Source organism: Triturus cristatus, chromosome 9 (assembly GCF_964204655.1).
Source record: "Triturus cristatus chromosome 9, aTriCri1.1, whole genome shotgun sequence".
NCBI lineage: Eukaryota > Metazoa > Chordata > Amphibia > Caudata > Salamandridae > Triturus > Triturus cristatus.
In genome coordinates, this window is record NC_140592.1 from 51,869,425 (window position 1) to 51,895,967 (window position 26,543).

The window sequence follows — 26,543 nt, forward strand, 5'->3', positions numbered from 1 at the left end:
TAGCTTACAGGGGGCTGATAAGGGAACCCATCAGGAGGGGTCCATCCACCAGTGCAGATCATTATGACCGGACTTGAAGATCTGCACTTGGGCCAAGAGCCACCATGATACTCCTGCGAAGGGCTTTGCTGAAGGAATTTGATCATAGCAGACGTTCCTGTGACAGATCTATTTTTAAGCCTACAATATTTCATTGCTTATTTTCAAATTTGTGGATATATTTATTTTGGTAACATAGGTATAAAACAAGAGACTTTTCTTTCTTAACTTTATTGGTATCATTTTCATCTTTACAGAAGAATTCAACCTACTGTACTAGATTGTCGACCTCTGGAAAAAAATGTAGAAGTGCTCTAAGAAGTAAGCTACAAATGCAACAGACTAGTAGGTGGGGGAACTAAACTGCTAAAGGTTCCATACCGAAAACAGATTCAGGTCCATTATGTATGTTTAGGTGGGTAGACAGGAAGTATTTTCTAATGTGTTTCCAGTGGCTGGAGGGGAATTCTACATCCAAGACAGGAGGTAACCACCACTTTGTCCCCTTCCAACTTTCTGCAGTTAATAAAAAAAAACATACCAACAATACAACGGTCTTTGCTTTTCTGGGTGACCACAGAAGAAATGTGTTGGTTTAATGCAGAAGTGAGTATAGAACAGGATAATTTAATTAAGTCCAATGTGCACATCTATATATGTCAATTGCTAGTCATTGTTTGAAATTCATAGAAGTAATCCAGACATTTCTCACAAATAATGGAAAAAGCTGTTCAGGTCTGATAAGTGTTCAATAAAAAGTTGTCCTTAATTCTTGTGTCTACTGTACAGAATACTGCCTCTAGCTGGACTTCAAAGTCTGCGGTACAAGCACGATGCAAGTCAGAATAATAGTTCTTTGTACATTTCTAAACACCTGTGTTTCAGTACTTAAACAAGTAAATCAATTCTTACACTAATTTATACATTTAATTGGTTGCATATATTAACATGTACTATAAGATTTCTTTCCTAAATAAGCATTACATAATAAATGGATACTGTAAAAAGAAATGATTAGTTAAAAGTAACAAGCATTAACAGAGATACATACAAAACTCAGCCTGTCTGGACAGAGCATTGAGTTCTCGAATTATGGGATATTAGCCTTTCCAGTTGAAGCCTTCACTGGGACACAAGATGGACAATTAAAAAATGTATATGCAACTTGTTAATTATTATACACAGAATAATTGTAAAAAGAAACCAGGGCTCTCCTTCTCCCCCCATCGGACACCTGAAATCAGTTTAAATTTCAACAAGTTTTCTTTTAAATTACTTTTAATTTAAACTAACACGTCTGCTACCATAAAGTCTTTTGATGAAGATGGGTGTGTAAGACACGTGGAACGGTGCAAGGGAATGGTCTTATTCTTTTCATGGCATAAGTTTGTGTATGCATGTGATTATCATTGTTGTTTTGGCAGCTGGAGACTGAAAGATGTTTCTTGTACAGGAGAGGAGCTTGTGTTTGAAGGCCTAAGTGTGATATCAGTCGGTGGAGCACTGTGCTTGTGCCACGTCCTCAGCAGCTGCAGGGCTCAGCGGAGGCTTTTGCTCTGTCATTCTTGTCTAGTTTGATGGGTTCCGGGAATTCATTGTAAAGCTCCACCTCAGTTTCCTAAAAGAAAAACCATGCAACAATCAACGGTAAAAATTGCATTAAAAAAACGTTCGTAAAAAACCTTTTTACATTTTCTGTCAACTTAAGCATTTAAACTTTACCATTTTTCTTAGCCACCCTCTTCCTTTGGAAGAATGTTATAAATACTTACAACCACAGTACTCAAGTGTAAGGGGTTACATAGATTCACATACTTTTAATGCTTCTCGTTTGCAAGGTCGCGAGTCGCTGCTACATTTCACAGTCCTATTGAAGACATCAATGTAATATAATATTCTGTCCAGCCCCTCCCTCACATGTCCTCAGACCTGCCTATCAAGTAGAAAAGCCTAAGCCCTCCATGTAAAGACCATATACAGGTCTTTACAGATGCAATGAGTGTGCAAGGAAGCCTAAGAGGGTGGCATGTGAATCTATGAAAGGTAAAACGTTTAAAAACTGTAGTTTTAGGTAGGTAACTTTCCTACTAGCACCGTCTCTTTTATAGATGTGGATGACTGAATTAAACCAGCAAGCAATAAAACGCCGGGGACAGTTTTCTGAGCAAAAGTGGACAATACTGCATTCTGTAGCTTTCATTGACTAATTGTGGTTTTCCAGGCTCATTTAAGAAGTGCCTGATGCAATGCTTTCTAGTCCCTCCTCTGAATTTCTCCTGACTTTCAGCTGGTGGCACCCAGTTTATAATGGTGTTTGAATGGAGGAAATGTGTCAATTCAGTTCCCTCTAGGCTTTATTTTCCATCTGCCTAACATTTAGAATAGCCTTTTAACACAAGGGCTTTCACCTCGCTGAACAAGAAGGTTCATAGCATGAAATACCAGAAATAGTGAAATTCAGACTTTGGCTGTCTGCAGAGAAGGTTTTCTGAAGACCAATTCCACAGATAAAACTTGAAGTCTTTCCCTATGCAGAAGAAAAGAACTTGCCCTTCACATTTGTCAACCACAAGTTTGACAGTGACAGCAAGTTCCATATAGTTAGAGCAGTACTGGGGCACAGATATATAACTTCAGCTTTTTTGTTTCTTTCTTTTCTTGAGCGAGAGGCTTCTCGGGCACAAATGGACATGGGGATGGAAGTACCTGAACCCTGCGGTAAGAACTACACTATTTACACTCATTGTGTGCTTTTCACTGCAGTACAGATTCTGCTTCTATAGATAAGAGATGTGTGCATGATGCCGGAGTGGCTAGAGATGGAAGCAATGTTAGAATATTACTGTTAAATGTACACCTAGCATTATAAATGCTGAAAGCCAAAACATAGGCAGAGGCAGCATTTTCAGAAATATTTTAAGGGTTTGTATCTCAATTAAATATGAAATACTACACATAGCAACACTGCAGCCTAAACAACTTGGTTGCCTAGTGAAAAAGACAAAACCAGAAGAAAATTAGGGAAATCTATATAGGCAGCACTGTAAACTAGTCAGAAATTTTACACAGATGTTTTAAGGAGCTATACGCTGAATTCTGCCAGCATTCCTTGTGCTCGCAGTTGCCTCAGTTCCTTTAAAAAAAAAGGTTATTAAAAGGCACATATTTGCTCTATCACTGTAATGGAGACCTGGGAGAATCATTAAGGATTTCAATGAAGATACCTAGGATGCAGAACTTAAAAAGCAAGTAACATTTTCTTCTGCATCAAATGATCTTCGAAGAGTCAAATGTTAGAATGGAGTGGCAAGCGCGTCACCAATTAATAAGCAGCATCTATGAAAGAATTGTAAAATAACACTTCGTGCAATCTGCATCTGGTAAATTTATTCAAAAAGATTCTTGAAAGCAGCTTGACTGACTATGGTGTCTGCTCTAGCGTCTGAACATGAAAACAGTGTTCAGGTTTCTCATCCCAGCTGCAAAAATGAATACAGGAGACAATCCACTTGATGTGGACAGCCTCTCACATAAGCTAATAGTTTGATAAAAAGCTGATCCGATTTTATGCGTTGGATACAGGTTTTCAACCCGAAGCTCTTCTTGATTCACATGGTGGCACATCCTGACATCTAGTGTCTGGAGTCGGGAAGTCCTACTTGTTTTGGTTAAAACCAAACGTATTTTTCCCCTTAGCAAAAGGCATGTCTTGTGAGCCCGAAAGTCTGACGGGTGGGCTATTAATGCTTCCTTTTGGGCAGGCATGCTTTCAGATAATTTATTTCTGCCACGGAGCTCCGAGGTGCTTGTTGTGCTGCAGACAGAGAAGACAACCACCAGGAGCAAACCATCAAGAGGTTTGGTACATGAGGGGAAACAGCCACATTGTGTTGAGTTGAAGTACTTTTTAATGGGCAGACTTTCAAATGTAAGCAGTATAAGGTCTCCGACATTGCTCTGCATAACTGGGAGCATCCGTCAGCAGCAGACAGGACTTTGGATGCTTCCTGCCCCAGCTGAGCATTACATTCGAATAGGTTCTAGAAGATAATGAAAAGGTCAGAATACATAATTTCTTCCTTGGACAACTATGGCTGTGTAGTTTTTTTTTTATCTGTAGTTGAAACGCACAGGTTAAGAGAGAAAGACAACCTTTGCCAAACAAGTTAAGAAATAAGCTACGTGTCTGCAGCAGCAGGCTTTATAGCTTGGTTGTGTTATAGATCATCTCAGCTTGGCATATAGCCCATCCTCAGGTGGCTAGCTTTGGAACGTGCAGCCCAATTCTGGCTCATGACCTGGGTCCCCTCTAGGTCCCAGAACATTCCCATCGCTTACAGAGATGCACCAGGGTTCCATCCTGTCCCAATCCTCTTCACCCTCTACTTGGAGCAAGCTAGGGCTCTACTCACCGCCAACAGCATAAAAAGTCATCAATAAACAAGTCTACTTGGAAGTCACTTTCGGTTCAGACATTTAATGACTTAAGCACTGCCTGCACCTCTTCCAGACCTTGATCTCCAGCATCCACAAGGAGCTCAACCACACCAATCCAGCATTCTTGTACTTACCCAAATATCAAATGCAGTAATACTACACTTCTGAACCTAGCTACTTCCCAAATCACTTGTTGGCAGTATATTTGCCATTGACACTGTACAGCTCTTTACTGCCTTCTTGCTAAGTTAATACTAAATAAATACCACATACCTACATCTAATAAGAAAGAGCATAACAAAAATCATAGACTCTAGAGTATAGGTGGTATTAAGAGATCTTTGATACTGAAAGACTGGAGAGTGTTCATGAAGTTGAATCTTTAAGGCATAAATGTGATTTTTAGGTCGAGCCTAGAGCAGCGCATGCGCTGCAGCTCGACTTTTAGTAAGGGGCTTTTCCAAAGTGCTACCCACAAGCTTTTCCTAGCATAAAGCTTGCGTGCACGCCATCTTCCTTTCTTATCTCTTCCTCCGCACCCCAAAGGACCCTACGATCAGCCCAGCTCTCCTAAGCAGTGGTCCCCCGCTCCAGAAAGACCAGATCGGGAGGCTGCTCATTCTCCTTCCTCGCTGCCAGAGCCTGGAACGACCTTCTGCTCCACCTCAGACAAATAACGCCGCTCCCCATCTTCGTAAGAAACCTCAAAACCTGGCTCTTCGACAGACCCCCTCCATGATGGACTGGAACCTGGGAAACAAACCCCCCCCCCCCCCCCCCACACCCCCAGCGCCTTGAGACCCTTACGGGTGAGAAGTCACGCTTAACAAACACCTCCGCATCGCTGGCCTAATTGCTTTCACTTTCGCGGCCATTGCTTGTTTTTCTCCTGATGAGGTGGAGCGCACGCAGTTGAGCAAACGGCGTTTTTCCCCCCAGATCAGATAAATTATATACATGCATTTAAAATAAAAGATAGTCGGGAGGAAATTAGGGGGTGCTCCGGTTTAATTTATTTGGCTTTTCGCCAGGGATACATTATCCAGCTCGAGGGGGAAGAACTCTGAGGGGGCAAGAGGCCAAATTCTGACAGCTATTCTACTAAACGTCTGGATTGTGTGTTCTCCTTTTTCCCCTTTATTATATATACTTTCCCGCGCTCTCGCTCGCTCCCACTTTCTCGCTCTCTAAAAGTCGACGTTCTTCTCTCGCCTAACCTTTCTGAAGCTGTAGCATAGTCTCTGAAGTTCTCTCGCGATAGCGTCTCTTTATACATCTGACAAACTCTATATCCCCTCTTCCTCCCAAACTTTTTCAGTTCTTTGTCTGTCTTTTGCCCTCCCCCTCTCTATAGACCTCTCCAGCTTTCTCTAAAGCGTCCTCGTTAGCTTTAACATGGAGGTCTCGTACATTCTCAGTTCCTCTAAATGCGTGTCTTTCCCAAAAGCTCTTATTCTAAATTTTTCATTCCGTCTCCTTTTAAACTTCGCTCTCTCCTAAATTATAGTCTCCCTCTTCCAATATTTCTATTTTTCTCCAATCTCTTACTTTATAGGTCTCTTAAAATCGGCGGTCAATATTTCTCCATTAGCCACAACATTATCTCCCGACATAGTCTCTGATCTCGCCACCGTTGTTTTGCTCACTTTCTTCTCTCGTCCTCCACATTTCTTTCCAAACACCCCCCCCTTTACTTCCTCCTTTTCCTCCGAGCCACCTTTGTCTTTTTTTTCTCGTTCCTATTGTTATCTCCTTTTATCTTCTCTTCGCTCTCTCCTCTGCATGTGACTTTCCTTTTGTCTATCTTTTTGATCACTTTCTTTCCTTACTTTCTAGTTCTCCCTCCTCTTGCTATCCATCTCCTTCTCCGTTTCTTTCCTCTTTTATTTCCTGTCTTTTTCATTGGTCTCCCTTTCATGTATTTATTTCCCTCTTTCGTCTTCTCTCCTCCTTCTCCCCCTTCTCCTGCCTTTCTTTCCTTCATTTCTCCTTTCTCTTTTTTCTCTTCCTTCATCTGCCTCTGTTCTCTTGACTGTTTTCTGTCTGTTTTTCCTACGATCCTTTCTCGTCCATCCACATCTTTCTCTTTCCTCTGTCTCACTGCTGTCTCGTTTATCTTTCATGTTTCTCTTTTTTCATCTTTATTTTCCTTTCTCGTTCCTCATCTTTCCCTTCTTACTCTTCCTTTCCTCTCTTCATCTTTCTACTTTCGCTAGGTTTCTCTTTCCTTTTACCAATATTGGTTTCTTTTAATCGTGTTTTCATTTTGTTGGTTGATCAGGCACACTTCTCTACAGTTCTCTATATGGTTCCTCTTTTTGTCACCGCAGTTGTATCCTTCAATCCCCCAATTTTGTCACTTTCTTTTAAATTTGTAACACCGTGAATTTAACCAATATTTATAAGGTGCATCCTTTTGCATCTTTTTCCTTGCCCTGCCTAAAGCTAACTTAGCTAAACAGGAAATCTCCAGACATTAAATTCTGTGATGCTGGCACATATCCTCAGGTTTTATGAAGACCTATCCCCCAAAACCCGCCATCTTCGTTGAATTTTCAGGAGTCTGGATAATGGTGTACAGTTGTGTGAGATATGTCGCGCTGGAGGACTTGCCTACTATGTCCAAGGCTTAATGGTAAGCCACACTTGGATATCTTTAGGGTACCTTGCACTGTGATGGTTTTGAGACTGCATGGTGGGGGCAAATCTAAAATGTGTTTGTTACAGTGTTAGACTGTTTGTTGCCCTCTGTGATACATCAGTTATTTGAGCTTGCTGGCAAGTGTGTGGATTGTGAACTGGCATGTATAAAGTACAAACATAGCCAAACGTACAACAGGGCACCGTAGGGACGAAGCATATTGGTACCTGCTCATCTGTGTGAGAAAATAATTAGGTGGTGCAAATGCATTTGAGTAAGGGAGTGGCAATATCCGAAACAAGGTCCAGAATATTTCATACTTGAATGCTAGTAGGACAACCGATAATTCAGCCTCTATATAAGCTCTGAGAAGATACATTAGCTCACAGAATTCCACTGATGTTGAAGTGTTCACTTTTTGAATGAAATGATAGCCTTGAATGACTACCATGCGAGCATCAGACACTTTGACCACTTCCGCTTTGTCGGAAAAAAAACGAATACATTCTTGAGTGGCCTGGTTCAGTGGTTCCACCAAATATGGACTTTTAATGTGCAACATAGACTGGTCACCAAATAGGTGGTACATGTGTAAGACACTGCTCTGGAAGGCATGTCCTGGTTACCAGCACTCTACATCACCTCTGAAAAATGTTCGTACAGACCATGTGCAACCAGTGGTACTGCCAGTTCTGCGGTTACCTCTGATGGACAAAAGGAAACCGTGTTGTCATTGTGATTGTTCATACCCAGGAGGCTATCAGGGTCCCGTGTTACACACTAAATATATAGAACCGTGAGGTCCTTAATATTTGAGGGGCCAAGAGGAGAAGGGGGGGGGGGGGGGAGGAGAGTACACCCTCCTGATTCTGAGTATTAGTCCACGTTAAAGTACTCTTGATTGTAAGAAATATTTAGTTATGGAGGGAGAACTAATGAGATGTCCCTAAGCAAAGCAACCATTCAAGAGTGGTGTAGGAAAATACCTTTCTTTGATTTTCCCTCACACCCCCTAGTGGTGTCATGCTTCATCATTGGGACACCTGGACACCGCGACCCCTATAAGTAGGGACATCTCATCATTTCTCCCTCCATAACTAAATCTTTCTTACAATCAATATCAGGGTCCCTTACCTGTGCAAGTGCAGTTACTGCAGGAGCACCATCCACTCCGCCATAGTCGGACGTTCTGCCGATGCCCTTCGCATCCAAAACACACACACGCCACATTCTACAACACGTCCACAATGGATACATAGATTACTATATAAACTTGCACCACACAATCTTAAGATTAGCTTCACCTCTTCCAAGTAGTGTTTTGTGCCCCCCCCCCCCCCCCCCAACTACCCTAGAATGAGGAACTCCACATATTCTGATCCCTTTCTAGAGGATCACTCCAAGCACACAGTGGACCTAAGTGAAGAATACACAAAGGCCTTACCTTGGAACACCTATGCTGCATCATGTAAACACTCAGATCTGCAAAGCGCTCTCTCTCAGGCCTTTCACTAGGAGGCGGAGACCCCTTCGACAACAATCTGTTCTAATACACCCACAGGTGCACCCTGTTCTATGTAATTACTCACCTACAAGCTGCAACGTATGCAGCGGAAAGAGCACTTTACCACACAAGGTATGGCGGCAAAGATCCTCCAACAACAGAGTATCTAGCCTTGAGCAGTCTCGAATAGCCAAGTTTTCACTGTCTTCTAAAACTAAGTTGATTTTCAATAACCTGAATGGAAGAAGCAGAGAATTCAACAGCAGAACACCCTGGAAAGCCAGAGAAGTGCTTATGAGTAGACTTATGGGAATTAGCCTGACCTGAGGCAGATTCATATGCATTGGTAACTGCTGGAAATCTTTCTAGGCTGCTGAGGGCTTCCGTGTGGCCGTGCAGGTAGTCTTAAACTCCAACCATAGTTGCTTTTGGGGAAATAGATTCTTTATGCACATACTTGTATGTAAGAGCTGTTTATCGTGGGGCCTCCGGTCAGGAAAACGTCTGAGAAGTGTTGGCCACCATTAGATACAATATCTCTATTGTGCCTCCACTGACAGCAAGCATGCCTTCTTGCATCCAGTGATACATTTTGTTTAAACAGGCGCTGAGAGCGGCCCTAGACTGGTTTCCCACCTCAAACTGAATGTTTAGTTGTGTATTGTCCGTGCAGAGGTGGAAATCTAGCATGAGAATCTGATTGGCCCCGCTAAGTCTGGCATACCCCCTTGAACAAGAGGGAGGTTATGGCCAATCACTGGACGGACCATGCAACTAAGCTTCGCGGCCTAGATATGCAGTACAATATCCTTGGTGCAACAACATCAACTGTTGCATGGCTAAGCACTTATAAAGGTCCCAAAGTCGAGACCTATTGGCTATGCCAAGCTTGTTCTTTTAAGTCAGAAATTAAGATGCTGCTCCAAAGTCCTCAAAGATGCAACTCAGGCGGAGTGTTCTGAGTGCTTAGCACAGCTAAGGAACATGGAAATAAATTTGACAAAAAGCGAATGTTCTACAATACATTAACTTTCACAAGGAAGGCATGGTCCCTTTCTTTTCAAGCAAGAACTTAGTTACCCTTGCCATACGCCTACTACCCCCAGATGAATTGAACATCTTACCTGTTTAAGTGCATTTCGTGCAATGGTTTGAAAAGCCTGTTCGACATTAATTGCTTCCTTGGCACTGGTTTCAAAATAGGGGATGTTATTTTTGCTATAGCACCATGCCTGTGCCCGTTTTGTAGTAACCTGGAGAAGGAAAACATTTGATTAACCATTTGGGCATAAAAAAAGAACCGTGCAATACAGCTTGCAGAGCCAGAATATTTTTGATCAATGCTTATAATCCAGCAGTTAAGGCCACTAAATTGAGATTTACATTTTATAACAGTATGGAAAAAGGAGCGCCACCACAATCTAAATCGGTCTTCAAATGCATCCAGGAAATGGGTGCCACATACTGGAGAACCTTTCCATAACCTTTCAATAGCCGTTTAAAATGGCTTTTGCACACTGGGAATGGATATGGTTCACACAATACTTCAAAATGCACCTCAGTCCCTTCACCTTCCTTCTGTGACTTGCAAAGCTCCCTTAAAACTGAAAAAGAGGCCATCTGTGTTATTTCGGAACAATGGGACTGTCTGTAAGCCATTGATAATGGGAAGGAGTAATCAGCGCCTTGAGACCCTCATGGGCGAGTAGCCGCGCTATAAAAACTCCCGATTGATTGACTTACTACAACTAAGTAACAGAGTTGCCAGGATGCAACTTTGCCCATAGGCTGAGACTGCGGAAAAAGGCAGATGTAATAGTAGGATGACAGAAATTAAGAATGCGAAAGGGAGTAGAAAGGCACCATTGGGTCACCTGGGTCTAGGCACAAATTCCACAGGATTTTTTTGCTAAAATGGACACTGCTGTAGGAAGAAGCCTCAGGTGCACAGAATCAAAAGAATTGGTGAGGGAGCTCACATAGCCACTCATCTACCTCAGACAAGACAAAAACACCTTGAGAGTGCCACAGGCATCTTAGTTTTGAAGGAGAGTGTTCCCACACCTGATCCCGGCTGGGCCATGTACTGTAGTAATGGGTGAAACAAGATGTTATACATTGTGGCTTGAATGGATTTAAGAGCTGCTCTGCTGTAATAACGGCCTGTGAAGGTCATACATAGAAGGTATGCGTCGCACCCAAATTGGACAGGATCTGCGAAGCAGAGAAGGAATGGGGACTGAAGAAAGTCTGAAGAACAATCTTGTGCAGATAGAAATCTGACAGTTTCAGAATAAAGGGAGAGTTTAGACCAAGGGCAACAAGGAGCAAAGAACTAGAAGCTCACTTATGTGCCTGACTGGTGCCATGTCAAAACAATATTACTCCCAGAGGAGCTTCTTCTCAATAATTCAAATAAACGGATATATGAAATTATTAAAAAACATACCGAAATCACCCCCCCCCCCAAAAAAAAATCAATGCAGAGAAGGAAATGGTCAAATTGTATATCTATTTTAAAAAATAGGGAAAAAGGGACAGCAGATATAGATTGAAAGAGCTCATAGGGTGGGTCCAAACATCTAGAACAAAGAGAGAGGCCATGAAACAAGCCCAAGTGAGACAAGGCCTATCAGTGTACATAGATAGCTCATGAAATAAATCCTAGGGGTGGACGAAGATAGCTCATGAAACAAGCCCCAGCGGTGTACGAAGATAGCTCATGAAACAAGCCCCAGTGGTGTACGAAGATAGCTCATGAAACAAGCCCCAGCGGTGTAGGGAGATCTCAATTTTTCTGCTACAAGCCCTGGCACAAGCCACACTGGAAAAACAAACCACCAAGACCAATTATAGGCACCCTGAGCCAAAAGAAATATGCTTAAAATAAACTTTCCCATGCCAGAAAGCCTTTCAGTTTGGCACCATAAGGAATATGCTACTTACCAGTATGCATCTGTTCTTGGCATGTAGAGCTGCAGATCTACACACTTTTGCATAGATCGCCATCTGGTGTTGGGCCCGGATGTTTGCAGTTTGTTTTTACTCTTGCAAAGTCTTTGGAAGTCACGAGGTCAGCGACTCCTCCCTTGGTTCGTATTGCGCATGGGCTTCGGCTCCATCCTCAGATTGTTTTTCGCCAGCAGGGAAAGATGGAGCGTAGTAATAACAGTGAAGAAAACCCATGTGTGTTGTATCTAAATAAGATAGACTGGAACAGATACAGGCAGCCGGGAAGGCGGGTGGGCGTGTGTAGATCTGCAGCTCTACATGCCAAGAACAGATGCATACTGGTAAGTAGCATATTCCGTTCGAGGCATACGAGCTGCAGATTACACACTTTTGCATAGACTATATAGCAGTTCCCAACCTTAGCGGCGACCTCCGGTATCTGTTGCAGTGGTTTGAAATAGTGTTTTTAGTACAGCCTGGCCCACACAAGCGTGTTGCTTGGTTTGCACATCTACACAGTAATGTTTAGTGAAAGTGTGCGGTGTTGACCATGTAGCTGCTTTGCAGATATCATCTAGTGGGATGTTCCATAGAAGCCCCTATCTTTCGTGTAGAATGGGCTTTAGGGGCGTTCGTTTTGCTTTGTGGTAGCAAATCTGGATGCATTTTACAATCCACCTAGCTATCCCCGATTTTGAGATGGGGTTGCCCTTGTGTGGTGGAGAGAAAGAAACAAACAGTTTGGTCTTTCTGAAAGGTTGTGCTCTTTAGATATAATAAAGTAAGGCTCTTTTGACATCTAGCGTGTGTAGAGCCCTTTCTGCAACAGTTTGAGGTTGCTAAAAAAATACCGGTAGTTCTACCGATTGGTTTAGATGAAAAGAGGAAATGACTTTAGGTAGGAATTTTGGGTTGGTACGGAGAACAACCTTGTTCTGGTGCATTTGAAGAAAAGGTTCTTGTATGGTAAGTGCTTGTATCTCACTGACCCTTCTAAGGGAAGTGATGGCTACAAGAAAAGCTGTTTTCCATGTGAGAAATTGCAGTTCGCATTTATGCAAAGGTTCGAAGGGCGGCCCCATTAGCCTTGTGAGAACTATATTTAAATTCCACACAGGTGAAGGTGGTACTCTGGGGGGAATTATTCGTTTTAGGCCTTCCATGAAGGCTTTAATGGCAGGTACTCTAAAAAGTGATAGGTGCTGCCTGTTTTGTAGGTAAGCGGCAATTGCTGCGAGGTGTAGCCGAATGGAGGTATATGCTAGGTTACACCTTTGTAGATGGAGTAAGTAGGATATGATGTGTTGAATAGACACGTCTAGAGGATTGATTGTGTTGTTATGGCAATAAACAACAAATCTTTTCCACTTGGCAGCGTAGCAGGCTCTAGTGGTAGGGCGTCTAGCTTCTCTGATGACGTTCATACAGTCAGGGGGAAGGTTTAGGTATCCGAATTCTAGGATTTCAGGAGCCAGATCGCAAGGTTGAGCTAAGCTGGGTCCGGGTGCCTGATCTCTCCATGGTTCTGGGTTAGGAGGCATGGTGAGAGGTGTAGCTTTTGGTGTGGGACTACAGAGAGTTCCAGCAGCGTGGTGTACCACGGTTGTCTGGCCCATGTTGGAGCTACTAGGATCAGTGTGAGGGAATGCGGTTGTAGCTTTCGCACCACTAATGGAATTAGTGGGAGAGGTGGAAAAGCGTACGCAAATTTGTCTGACCAGTTCATCCATATCGCATTGCCTTTGGACAATGGGTGTGGGTATCTGGCGGCGAAGCTTGGGCAATTTTTGTTTTCGTGGGTGGCGAAGAGGTCCATCTGCGGATGCCCCCACATTTGAAAGAACGGGTGAAGAACCTGGGGGTGAAGTTCCCACTCGTGGATCTGCTGCGTCTGTCTGCTGAGCAGATCTGCCATGGTGTTTTGGACTCCTGGGACATGTTGGGCTAGGAGAAAGCCTTTGTGTGGAATTGCCCATCTCCATATGCTTGGTGCTAGTTGAGACAGCTGTGGAGAGTGTGTGCCGCCTTGTTTTTGAATGTAATACATGGCCGTCATGTTGTCTGTGCAAATGAGGACTGCCTTGCCTAAAATGTGTCTTTGAAAGGATTTTAGGGCTAGAAAGATTGCTAGCAACTCCAGATGATTGATATGGAGTAACTTTTGTTGCGGCGTCCATGTGCCCTGCACTGTGAGGTGTAATAGATGAGCTCCCCAGCCGGAGAGCGATGCGTCTGTTAGTATTATTTGTGGAACCGGGTCCAGGAACGGTCGACCTTTAGAAAGGTTTGTGGTGTTCCACCACTGCAGAGAGCGATGGGTACGACCGTCTACCAACGCCAGATCTGTCAGTTGCCCCTGGTTCTGGTTCCATCGGCGCGCTAAGCATTCTTGGAGTGGACGCATCTGGAGTCTTGCGTGGGGTACTATGAAAATGCAAGAGGCCATCATCCCTATCAGTTGCATAAACACTCTTGCTGGAAGGGAGTGTTGAAGTATGAATCTGACACGAAGCCTGAATGCTTGCAATCCTGGCCGGATTGGGGTAGGCTATGGCTTTTGAGGTGTCTATGGTGGCACCGAGGTATTGCTTTATGTGGGATGGTGTTATCTGGGACTTCTGGTGGTTCACCGTGAAGCCTAGTTGGGGAAGTAGTTGGATTGTAGTGGCAGTGTGGTGTACACATTGGTTGTAGGACGTGGCTTTTATGAGCCAGTCGTCTAAATATGGGAAGACGTGAATGTGCTGTCTTCTGAGGTGTGCCGCCACTACCGCTAGGCACTTGGTGAATACCCTTGGTGCTGTTGTGATCCCGAATGGGAGCACTTTGAACTGGTAGTGTTGCCCGTCCACTACAAATCTGAGGTACTTTCTGTGAGCATGGTGTACCGGAATGTGAAAGTATGCGTCTTTCAAGTCCAGTGTGGTGAGAAAGTTGTTCTAGGAAAGGAGCGGAAGCACTTGAAGCGTTACCATGTGCAAATGGTCTGAATGTATGTGTTTAAGGGCCGGAGATCTAGAATAGGTCATAGAGTCTCGTCCCTTTTTGGTATTAGAAAATATAGGGAGTAGACCCCTAAATTTTGCTGATTGGTGGGAACTTGCTCTATTGCCTGTTTTTGTAGGAGGGAGATTACCTCCTGTTTTAGTAATGTGGAATGTTCTTGTGACATTGGGCGTTGCCTGGGTGGAATGTTTGGGGGGTAGATGTTAATTCTAGGCAGTACCCTGACCGAATGTGTGTCACCCATTTGTCTGAGGTGATGGTCTCCCAGACTTGAAGGAAATTTTGCAGTCTTCCCCCGACCGGAGTGGGATGGTCTGGAGGGAGAGGGGGCTGGCAAGGGGGTGGGGTGGAATAATTGGGTAGGCGGTGTGGCAGAGCGGGCGGTATTTATTTTGCCTCCGCCTTCATTGTTATTACCCCTATAGCCGCCTCTTTGATAACCCCTTGTGAAGGTGGACTGAGTGGGGGATTTGTAAGAAGTGGACGCGCTGAGGAGTAGCCTCTAGACGCACTCTGAAAGGAGAAGCGGCGAAAGGAGCGCCTAGGAGGGTGTGACTGCATGGCTCCCATAGATTTTGCCGTATCAGTGTCCTTCATTTTCTCGAGGGCCTCATCTACCTTTGGGCCGAATAGGTGTTCTTAGTCAAAGGGATGATTTAGGATGGAGGCCTGTAACTCAGGCTTGAAACCGGATATCCTGAGCCAAGCATGGCGACGGAGAAGGACGCTACTGTTAATGGCCCTGGAGGCTGTCTGCCGCACCCAAGGCACAGCGTATAGAGGTGTTAGTTATGGTCTTACCCTCTTGTATTAATTCATTGGCCCTATTTTTGTATCTTTTTGGGAGGTGGTGCATTATGGTTTCTAATTCATCATAATGTGCCCTATCGTATCTGGCCAATAGCGCTTGGGTGTTGGCTATACTCCATATGTTGGCTGCCTGTGACGCAGTGCGCTTTCCTGACGTGTCCAGTAGCTTTGACTCTTTGTCAGGTGGTGGTGCTTCGCCTGACGCCTGGGAGTTTGACCTTTTTCTTGCAGTGGAAACCACTAGGGAATCTAGCGGTGCTGGCCCTTTGATATAGGCAGGATCTGTGGGGGCAGCTTTATACTTTCTCTATGCGTGGGTTAATGACCCTGGCCCTGACTGGGTCTTTAAAAACCTCTGGCGCATGTTTTACCACCCCCTTGAGCATAGGTAGTATGGAGGTAGACCTATGTGCTGTGTCAAAGGTGTCGAGGAGGAAATCCTCCTCTACTGGGTCAGTGTGCAACTCTACCCCGTGATAATGTGCCGCCCTCTGAAGCAGGTGGTGGAAACCTAGGGAATCTTCAGGTGGAGATGGCCTGGAAGGATAAAGGTCATCTTGTGGGACGTCTGGTATATCTGGGTTATTATAGTTGTCCCATGGGTCTGGGGATCCTGTAGGGGTGGGGTCTTGGGGCACATCCCCTTGATCGTAATATGGGTCCCCCTGATCCTCCTCGTCTGGAGATGGGGGTCGGAGAGCGATGAGGTGGGGGAGGAGAAGGTGGAGAGGGTGGAGGAGGTGGGGAAAGGTACTCTGAAAGGGGAGGTAGCAGAGTCCTTCCTCTTTGGAGGTGGAGGAGGTGCCGGCTTGTCCAAATGTCTTTTTGGAAGAGAGTGCCAATTGTCCAGTTTTTGGATCCTTAGTAAGAGTTTTTTGTAAGGGATCCGGTGTAAACAGATCCTGTGACAATGTTTGTTCCGTCGGCGCCTAGGTTTTCAGGGCCGATGACTTTTTTGGCTGGTCTGTGCCGTGCTTGGGAACCTCCGATGTCGGTGCCGAGATGGACTTCGGCGTGGAAGTGTCGGTGCCGAGGGCCTTATGAGGTTTGGTCAGTACCGAAGATGGTGTTGGTACGGAAGCGCTGGGTTTCGACACCGAGGACTTTAGTGTGGGGCTCGGTGTCGAGGTAGAGGCGGGTTTCTTTTTCGGTGCCGAGGCGTTTATCGGCACCGCTGGAAGGCTGGCTCGAGCCCGAGCCGCCGGAAGGCTTATGTGGCTTCTTCACCAGGCCCGAAGGTGGGGTGTGTGAAGCAGTGTCTCTGGTCGTGCCTAGGCCCGGAGGTGAAGGTGTGACCGAAGCCTTTTTGGGTGTGGGAGGGGGTATAGTACTCACGACCCTCTGCGCCGGGGTGATGTCCTCCAGGTCAGAGTCGTCAGCTTCGGAAGCACTGACGAGGTCCTCTTCGGTGTGCTGCTGTCCCGGAGCTTCGGCGTCGTCTCCGAAGATGTCGACTGGAACGGAGGTTGAGGAGTGCGCCATGTTTCGCCTGGCTCTTCGATCCCGAATAGTCTTTTTGGATCTGAAAGACTTAAAGGCCGGACAGTCTCAAGCCTCGTGTTCGGGAGAGAGGCAGAGGTTGCACACCTCATGAAGGTCGGTGTGGGGGAATTTGGACCCACATCGAGGGCACTTCTTGAATGGAGTTCTTTCCATCAGCCGGGACCGGAGCGTGGGTAGGCCCGAAGGCCGCAGTCGACGCCTGGAACCGAGGATTTATCGATGAAAAGGTGATTGAGAAGATGTTGAGCTGAATACTGCGATGAGTGAGGATTTCGCATCGATCGTTGAACTGGAAATGTTCGGAACCGGAGCGTGTAAGATTACATCCGAGCCCGATGGCGGAAAAATACAATCTGAGGATGGAGCCGAAGCCCATGCGCAATACGATCCAAGGGAGGAGTCACCGACCTCGTGACTTCCAAAGACTTTCCAAGAGGAAAAACAAACTGCAAACATCCAGGCCCACCACCAGATGGCGATCTATGCAAAAGTGTGTAATCTGCAGCTCATATGCTTCGAACATCATATTACCACAAAAAGGCTTAAACTAGTAGGCCAAGAAAACAGGATGCTGTCAGAAAGTAGCACAGAAACAAGAGGAGGAAGCAAGAGAGGTCCCCTCCCAACAGGCAATGAACAAGAAAAATGCCAGAATTTAATTGAGAACTGAAAATAAACTTTAAGACATGGGATGGGGAACAGAAATTAATGCACTTACATCAAAATCCTCCCAAAGATGTACAATAAAAGGAAGAGGTGGGAGTCCTGGCAGTAAGATAACAGAAACTGGACATGCAAAGAGATAAGGAACTCTTCATATTGAGGTTATCACAGTGTTGGGGCTACAGTTGCGGGAAGTCTTGCGTTAAACAAGTTAGCACCAAGCACACCCTACATTCATCGAGGATCGCAACATTGATGGATGGAATAAGGATTCAAACTCTGTGCATGACCTTAACAAAAAGGGGCCTAAACTCTTCTAAAAGGGAAATTCATGTGAGCATCATGCAGCTATAGTGGGTATGTAAAAGGGGGGGAAGATTCATGAAATAGGGAATCATAAAGGGGGAGGAGATAAAGAGTGTAATTAACCCCAGAGACAAAGCGCCAGGGCCAGGTGTCTTCAGTGGAGAATTTTACAAGAGGTAAAACACAAAGCTTACACCCAGTCTAGAAAAGGTATTTTTATTTTAGGGAGACAAGCAGGATAACATCCATTATGGAGCATGCCACAATAGTGGTAATCCCTAAACCAGGTAAGGGCCATACAGACTGTTCAGCATATAGACAAATTCAACTGCTGAACTTAAATTTCAAGACCTATATGAAAGTTGTACCAATAAGATTGACAGCACTTTGTACAGATGTTGTATAATACCCCATTGGCTCAGCTGAGAGTGAACAGAGTGATTTTAGATACATTCCCCATCCAAAGAGGCACCAGGCAATTTCCCCGCTCCTTTTGTGCACGTTATTGAATCACTGGCGAGGCCCTCCCACTGTGATGCCCAGGTCAAGGGCTGGCAATAGAGAGTTCATGGATAAGTTAATAGCTTGTAGCAATTGATCTAATGGTACAGTCTAGCCAGTCTTAGCACTTAAATTATCCGTAAACCTCTATCCTTCGTAGCGCACCAGCTCCAAGAGAATGATGAGACATGCTACGAAGGATAGAGGATTATGTTAAGAGCACATACAAATTACAGACATTAAGTGCTAAAATAAGACAGGCTACATAGTCTCCCTTTAGGGGGAATTGTGCAGGATAACTAAGCGAATTGGCTTTTTTCAAAATCTGGAACGCTGGTTGGCTTGATAAATGTACCAGCGGCACAAGATACTTTAAGTGCCAATACTTGCTTCAAGATATTAACTTATCCATGTACAGACAGACAGTAGTTTTTCAATGGTGCCATACTGGCATCGCTGGGAGAGCTGCTGGGGGCCATGTGTCCCATACCACCCTGCACCTGACCACGCCTTGATCCTGAGCTATATACTGCCAATGTTCTGTGTTTGGGATGTGCCGGTATTGCTGGGGGAGCTGCTGGGGACTATGTGCCCCAAAACACCCTATACCTGGCCACGCCTTGATCCTGCACAAGATGCGTGCGGGCATAGCCCAGGCCAGCAGCAGGCCCGTCCTGCACCTGTCAGGAAGCGGCAGGGCCTCACCCCTTGGTTCTTCATGGGTGAACTGGTGAGTCTGTCTCGGCAAGTTAGTTTTGACCGATTGATGGATTAAAAAAGGGACGCTCTCACTTTGTTGGCTGGTGGGAAGTTCCAAGACGCGGCCCTAATTCTCCACACTGCCTTATCTACTCAAATGTTATCATTTGTGTTGGTGCCGCTGTGCATCGACAATGACTCTTCAGTCATTGTTTTTAATGTATTTTCACCTTCTTTTAAAACTAGTTTTGCTCACTGTGATTTTTGGCTGGCATCCCATCTGAAATTGATTGTACCACAAAGGAACTGTTTGTTAATGTGACAGATAAACATCCCAAGACAAACACAATTTTGTCTTAACTAATTCAGTGGGTTCACTTACGTGGGAAATCTCTAGTGTGAAAGTGCAACTTATCCAAACTCAGAAGTTCTCGGACTCTTCCGGATTAATGGCACAGCATACACCAAATGGCCTTGACTCACCCCGACCCAGAGATTCAGGATAAACTTCCCACTACAGAGCTGCAAGGTCGCAGAGTAACTTGTAGAAGAGTCAAAGCTAGTGGGGAGGAGGAGGAAGGAGGACGAAAAATACTAGGTGGCTATCTCTACAAGATCAGAGTCCGGTCAAACAAAAAGCAAGCGGGGGTGGAGGGGGGGTGAGCCCCCCCCCTCCAAGACAGAAACCAGGAGGCCGGCAGTCAGAGGAGCAATGTGCAAGTCCCAGCTAGAACTCCCCTGAGTTCTACATCTAGAGATCTAGGGATGATACCCTCTTATTTCCCTTTGAGTCCAGTTCTCTTTTGATCACCATTTTAGTATTCTCTATCAACATTTACAATGCTATTCATGGGAAAGAGAATGTGGATGTTCTGGTCGATCTAGGAAAGTTTGAGTGCTTGTCGTCTTTACTGCCCAACACATCCTATTGTGTTGATTCCATCAGGGGACTTTAACCTCCTACGTTGTAGGGATTGTTATCTGTATGATCCCAAGGATTCAGAGAGTTATCCCTCTTTCAAGGGCCCTGGGTTGGGATCTATTAATTACATCTTTGTATCCAAGGGTGGGTCGGTCCGTCCGTCCCCCTGCTAAGTTTTTCAGCAGAATGGAATCCCTATAGCAACAACAACCCTTGGATTGCTACTTTTATCATGGGGGGAAAAAAGCAGTTGGACATAAGAGGCCTTTACAAAACCTTAATTACCACCAAAGATAAGGGACATAGGTTCAAATGGCTGAATGTCTTCTCGCTCGGAGGTATTTAACGCGGTTTAGTGAAGAGGGTGGGGGGGGGGGGGGGATTTTAGGACCTGCTTAGGTGAAGAGGCCCTAGATGCCCATATTCTTAGAGCCTTTGATTTTATCTGTAAATATATAAATCTAGCCCTCACCAAGTAAGGAGTGGCAGGTCCCCCCCAAGCCCTACATATGGTTTGACCAGAATTGCTCTAGGACTAAGAAGGAGCTCCTGATGCCATTAAAAAGTATACCACAAGATAGGGCACAGGTCAAAAAGGTGTAGATCAGCCTATAGAACTTCACTCAGAAGTAGGAAGCAACAGCTAAATAATGAATTGTGGAATGTCTTGGTGATGGCCAGTACATTGAAGGATAGTACCAAAATACGACTTTTTAAAGGAGACCAGCTTGGGATAATATCAAACACCTGCTGGCCTGCGACAATGGTTTGCTATGTGGGAAAGCACCTTGTAGGTTCCACGACCACTGTTAACCACACAACACTGGTCGGGGCACCTACAAGGCTGCTCTTGACCCAGGAAGGGGGAGGGGAGGGAGGGGAGGGGGGGGGGAGGGGGGGAGGGGAGGGGGTTGGATGGGTCAGGGTTTGGCGTTGCTTCAGTAATGGAGCCTTCTCTGCCTCTAGAGTTGCTGCCCCTGTAGAATCATGTAAAATAACCTCTGGGGAAGATTGCTGGCCCTGGGTGCACAGGTAAGGCGTTGAGGCTTCGGGGAGGTGGTCTTCAAGCCTCCATGGTAAGATGTGTGGCGGAAGGAGCTGCAGGGAGCAGGTGTTTGCTTTAGATTTGGATCTTTCCTAACGACCACACAGATACGGACCATCAAAAGGCATGTTCAACAGATTCTGCTGAACTTCCTGCTTAAAGCCAGAAATACAGAGCCAGGCATGTCAATATAGCAGGACACTGCAATTTACATCCCACCCGATAAAGGTGTCTGCGGCATCTAGGTGTGTTAGATATCAGCTTGCCCTCAGAAACTATTTTGTGTCTTTTTCTGTGCTACTCTGGGAGGTATTGGAGGAGCTCCTCCATCTCATTGCAGGGGGCACAATCATATCTTGCTAGAAGGCCGATGGAATTAGTTATACGCTATTGGTTGGCCGACTGCGTGGCCACCCTTTTCACTGCCGGACCTATGGGTTTAATTTCCTTTTCTTGTGGCAGGGCATCCCCAGTGGCCGGGAGTTGGCTTGTTTACGAGCAGTAGTGACCAGAGAGTCGGGCAGGAGCAGAAAACGAATATAAATGGGCTAAGCAGGTGAAGCTTTATATTTCTTATCCATCCTAGATGCTATGACCCCAGCTCAGAAAGGGTCTTTAAAAATGTAAGGCATGTGATGTTGTGTGCCCTTGAGCATGGGGAGGTACTGTGTGGACCAGTAACTGGAGGAGAGGGATTCAAAGAGGAAGTCCTTCTCTGTGGGAAGTTCCACTTTATGAAAGAAGGCATCCCTATCAATGAGTTCCTGATGGGTTATAGAATCATCCAGAGGAGCAGGCTGTGTCCCCTGGTGGCTCACCATTGGATGAGTCCAATGAGTCACCCTGCAGGGGAGTGTCAAATGGGTAATCACCCGTTCCCACCTGTGGAGACACCCGAGGTGTGATCAAGAGAGTCTCCTGGAGAAGCAGGCGTGTAGGGAGATGGTGGAGGAATAGGGTGAAGGGATGGTTGTGCATGGGGTAAGGTACTGGTAGCCTCATCTGCTTTGTTGAGTTTTATTGGAATCTGAATGTCCATGGCTTCCTCGAAGGACAGCTGATGTTTCAAGGGTGGAGCAGCAGGGCCCGAAGAGAGGACAAGGATCCTGTCCGTCTGGAAGTGCATGGCCAGATGTTTTTGAGTTGAACTCCTCCCACAGCTAATGCTAATTGAGAATCAGCTAGACTGCGCCGGTGTCAGACTTGGTCAACGTAGAGGTCTTCGCCTTAGAGGGTACCTTTGGTTACGGTGCCAAGGTTCTGGTGTGAGCTGAGGAGCGGAGCATCCAAAGTAGTTTGCCAGTGCAGACATGGCCCTAAGGCAGTGGTGGTCTGAAAGTCTTGTCTCTGGTGCTCCAAAGGGACTGAGTTCCCTTTGGCTGAATGTTGCTCCGGTTGAGAGTGCTGTTAAGGGGAAGGTGGTGCCGTACTCAGACTGCTGGGCTGTCAGAAGGTCCTCGATCTCCAGATCCAAGCCAGCGCTTTGTTCAGGGGAGAAAGCCTCATGTGCAGCTAACGGTTGTGGAGGATGATCTACCACCACCCTCCACCTTCCCCCCACCCCCAATCAATGTCCTCGGGTCCAAAGAGGTCGAGGGTGTTGTCACCACCCCTACACAACCTTGAGTCAATGAGCCAGACGGTTGCATAGAGTCTTCTTGGAGCAGAAGGAGCTGCAGGCGTCCTTGTTGTGCTTGGGCAATAGGCAGATTGCAGATCTGCTGGAGGATATTTCACATGGCAGCGAGGACTATCGAAATTGCATCCTTTCCATTACTGTCGAGGCATGGAGAAGAGGCGATAAAGCATTGAGTAGGCACCAAAGAACAAGGCCCAGGAGGGGTCACGGGCAATACCGACCCCGCTCTAGCAAAGTAATCAAACATCGACCGAGAAGTAAGGGAGACGCGATTAAAGTACAATATGGAGGGAAGGAAACAGAGTGAACTGAAAAGAGCATTGAGATTGTGTCAACCCAGAGCACGTCCAACTAGATTGCAGAAAGAAAATGCCATTGTATCCAGTGTGGTGTTGCCCACCTGAGGTAGATGGCTCCTCTACCACAATAGCAAGATTGCAGCCTCTTTTGGACTTGTATGGGATGCATCTGGCAGAGAAAAATCGGGCAGGCCAGGAGGGAACCTGGGGGTGCTATTGTATTTTAATTGCATTTGTATCGCGCTTACTACCCCATACGAGGCGTCGAAGCACTTTTCGGCAAGTAGCATGCTACTCCAGGGCCCATAGAGGATTAGTGTTGAATTATAGTGAAACATACAAGTAAATTTTAAGTGGTGGATAGGTTAGTCAGCTATTTGGATTCAGAAGGATAGCAGAAGGAGAGAAGAGGAAAAAAGGTTTGTATTTATATAGCGCTTCTTACCCTTGATGGGGTGTTGAAGCGCTTTATTGGGCGAGTAGCACGCTACTCCGGACACCCATAAAGGATTAGTGGTGAATTAGTATGGTGAAACGTGAAAGTAATTTGAGTGGTGGATATTAGTCAGTTATTTGGAGTGAGAAGGATAGCGGAGGGACAGAAGGTAAAGAAATATTTGCATTCATATAGCGCTCGTTACCCCTGATCGGATGTTAGAAGTGCTTTTCTGGCGAGTAGCACGCTACTCGGGAACCCATAAAGGTTTTGTTGAAAATCAGTATAGTGAATATGAAGTAATTTGAGGGGTGGATATGTTAGTCAGTTATTTCGATTGAGAAGGGTTGGGGAGGGGTAAAAAAGGAGAAAGGTTTGCATTTATATAGCGCTTGTAACCCTGATGGTGTCGAAACACTTTGTTGGCTAGTAGCATGCTACTCTGGAACCCATAAAGGATTAGTGGTGAATTAGTATAGTGACATATGGAATTAGAGAAGTGAACAGGTTAGTCAGCTATTTTGATTGAAAAGGATAGTGGAGGGATAGAAGAGTGAAGGATTTCTTTTTTTAGGTCATAGCAGTAGGAGGAGGCTTTTGGAGAAGTAAAGGGTTTTTGGAGGGGAGGAGTCCGAGGGATAGTTTTGAAAGGTTGAACTTCACCCTTTGATGCAATTTAGCAATGTGCAGGATGTATTTAAGGGGGGAGAATAGTGGCGTCGGGGACGGTGTAGCCAAAAAAGCAGTACTCAGGAATATCCCCAGAACTGGCAGTAATGTTGATGGGACTGTTGGTGTGCAGATGAAGCCAGTGACAAGATTGTACTGTGGCCCACACCTGCTCTTAGTGCTCCAAGACTGAGGCAGCATTTTAATGAGAAGTGAATGTCTATAAAACTCCTTTGAATATAGTCAGAAATTCTGTTGATGCAAATCCAACCATGGAATCGGATGGCGATCTAGGTGCCTATGCATCTCATCACAGAATCCACTGTATCCAAGGCAGAGAATATGGGATTTGCCACATCCTGCCTGGCATGGACAACTTCCACAAAACAGTCATGAAAATCATCAGGAAAGTTCAGATATACATTTGCATCATCCCTCGCAAGGAGTGGGAATAACAAGCCAGAAGGAAAGTTGAGTTGGTGGAACAAAAGACAAGGCTTCCTGAAGAGAAGACCTTCTTTCCCACTGTCTCAATCCTTTTAACAGTTTGTGTCCTAAGAGTACAGGGAAATGATTTAGAGTTCTTTATAGAGGATAGCAAAGACTAAACAGGTACGATCTCGGAGTAAGGGATCAAACATCAAGACATTTCGTTCCCAGGTGTTGGGTGACTGCAGTGGGCCTCTACGCAGTTCCCCAGGGGTTTGGCTATGCAGCATTGGAGCATACGCCGATTTGCTTCACATGGCTAAGTTCTGGTGTTTCAAAGCCTCCAGCCATTGATCCCATTCAAGAAGAGGCAGATTGTAAAGTTTTTGTGAAGAGGTTGGTCTTGTTCTCCTTCATAGGTAATAGCAGCTTAATAACTTCTGCGACCTTGTTAAACACAGCGGTGAGTGAGGCCCTGCACTGCACTACAGATCTACCTCTGGGTAGATATGTAGGCTACTGTAGTTCTGCAGGTCAGGACTACCCATGATAGTGGGCAAAGTGAGATGGCCTGCTCCACTACAGTAGTCGTCCTGCCTTGCATCTGAACTGGATTCAGAATCTGTGAAAAAGGGCTCCCTTAGCCCGCTGTAGTCAGGCTCTCGTGGACTCACTTTGGTTTTTAGCAGACTTTGTTTTAGCTATATTAATTTACACGTTTTATTTCTGAGAAGAGGCTGCACATGATGCTTTTTTTTTTTTAGACGGCCTTTCAAGTGTCACTGTTTGTACACTCCGTTCTAGGCTAAGAAGAGAACAAGGTAGCCCTGTGTTTGTGTTGCCTGCTCATCAACAACTTCTAAAATCTAGAAATCTCACTGCATCCACCATAGCTCTACCTCGAACAGTGGTTTTATTAGACAGTGAACTGTGCCTTTACAGGTCAGAGGGGCACTCCAGCCACGGTGGTCCTGAGACAACAGCTGCGTTTGACATGCAGCTCTGCTAACGCAAATCTTCCATCCTGATCCTGCAAAGGGGGGGGGGTATTGCCAAGCCTACACCATACCAAATCATCCAGGTATGGAGTCTCAGGCCAACTTAAGATCAGGCAGAGGGTACACCCATTATGCTCCGAGTAGGGGTAGTGATCGGTAGGGATGTATACATATCAAAAACAAACTGCCATGGTCAGACTGTCCATTCTTTTCACCATGTTGGTAATACTGGTTATTTTGCTCTGTTTTATCTGCCTAATTCACAGCTCATTCTCTCTATGCAAGATTACAACTGTCAATAAATGTACTGAAAACGTCATTCTCACCCCTTTCATTGTTTAATTCTGCACGCCCTCGGTAAAGTTAAGAAAGATCCATTTCCCTGATTCCCTTATGGATCAGTGTTATGTTCGAGGTTGCCAAAAATCACCTGCTACCCTGGAAAGGTTAGAGGTTTGGGTGAGGCATTGTGAGCTAGCTAGGAATTGGGCCAACAGTCTCTGAAGGTGTAGATGGACTCAGTTCCTGAATTCTGGCATCCTGGTGTCCTAATACGCAGAACTACCTTTTCTAGTGGGAATCGTATAACACTACCATGTCTTCATTAAGTGACAAATGCCCCCAAGGGGGCTCTCTCTCAATCAATTGCTGAGCTTTATGTCCAAATCTGGCTAAAATGGTCTTTATCGTCAGGACATTTACTAAATTCTGTAGCTGATCTAAAGCCAGCAGAGTGGAAGCATCAGGGCAACATACAAGGCTTTCGACAGGGTCTATTGATGTCAGGGATGGAATCCCCTTCGGAAGACCTGATGGAGGCCCAATGAGCACATTGAGACCCACAGAGCTGGTACGAAGCTGCAGAGGCTCAGCATCAGCGGGGTGAAGGCCACACTCTGCATATGGTCCGAGTCAAGTGCTAGGAATTCTACAACTGCAAAAGGGGCTTGGACACAGACTGAATGGCCATCAAATCAGAATGTGAAGTTGAGTCGTGGAACGAGGTAGTCCCATGGATCAACCTGTAAAGTGGGAGTGATGCAGA

General features: G+C 45.5%; 1 protein-coding gene across 1 annotated transcript in view; it reads right to left on the reverse strand.

Annotated features, from left to right (window-relative positions):
• Window positions 1-254: 254 nt before the first annotated feature.
• RAB7A (RAB7A, member RAS oncogene family) overlaps window positions 255-26,543 on the reverse strand; it is a 150,458-nt gene continuing 124,169 nt past the window's right edge. The window contains exons 5-6 of the mRNA XM_085624379.1: window positions 9,746-9,874; window positions 255-1,657 (exon numbers count right to left, since the gene is read on the reverse strand). Coding sequence (XP_085480505.1) covers window positions 1,562-1,657; window positions 9,746-9,874 — 225 coding nt within the window. The 3' untranslated portion in view covers window positions 255-1,561. The remainder of the gene's footprint in view (window positions 1,658-9,745; window positions 9,875-26,543) is intronic.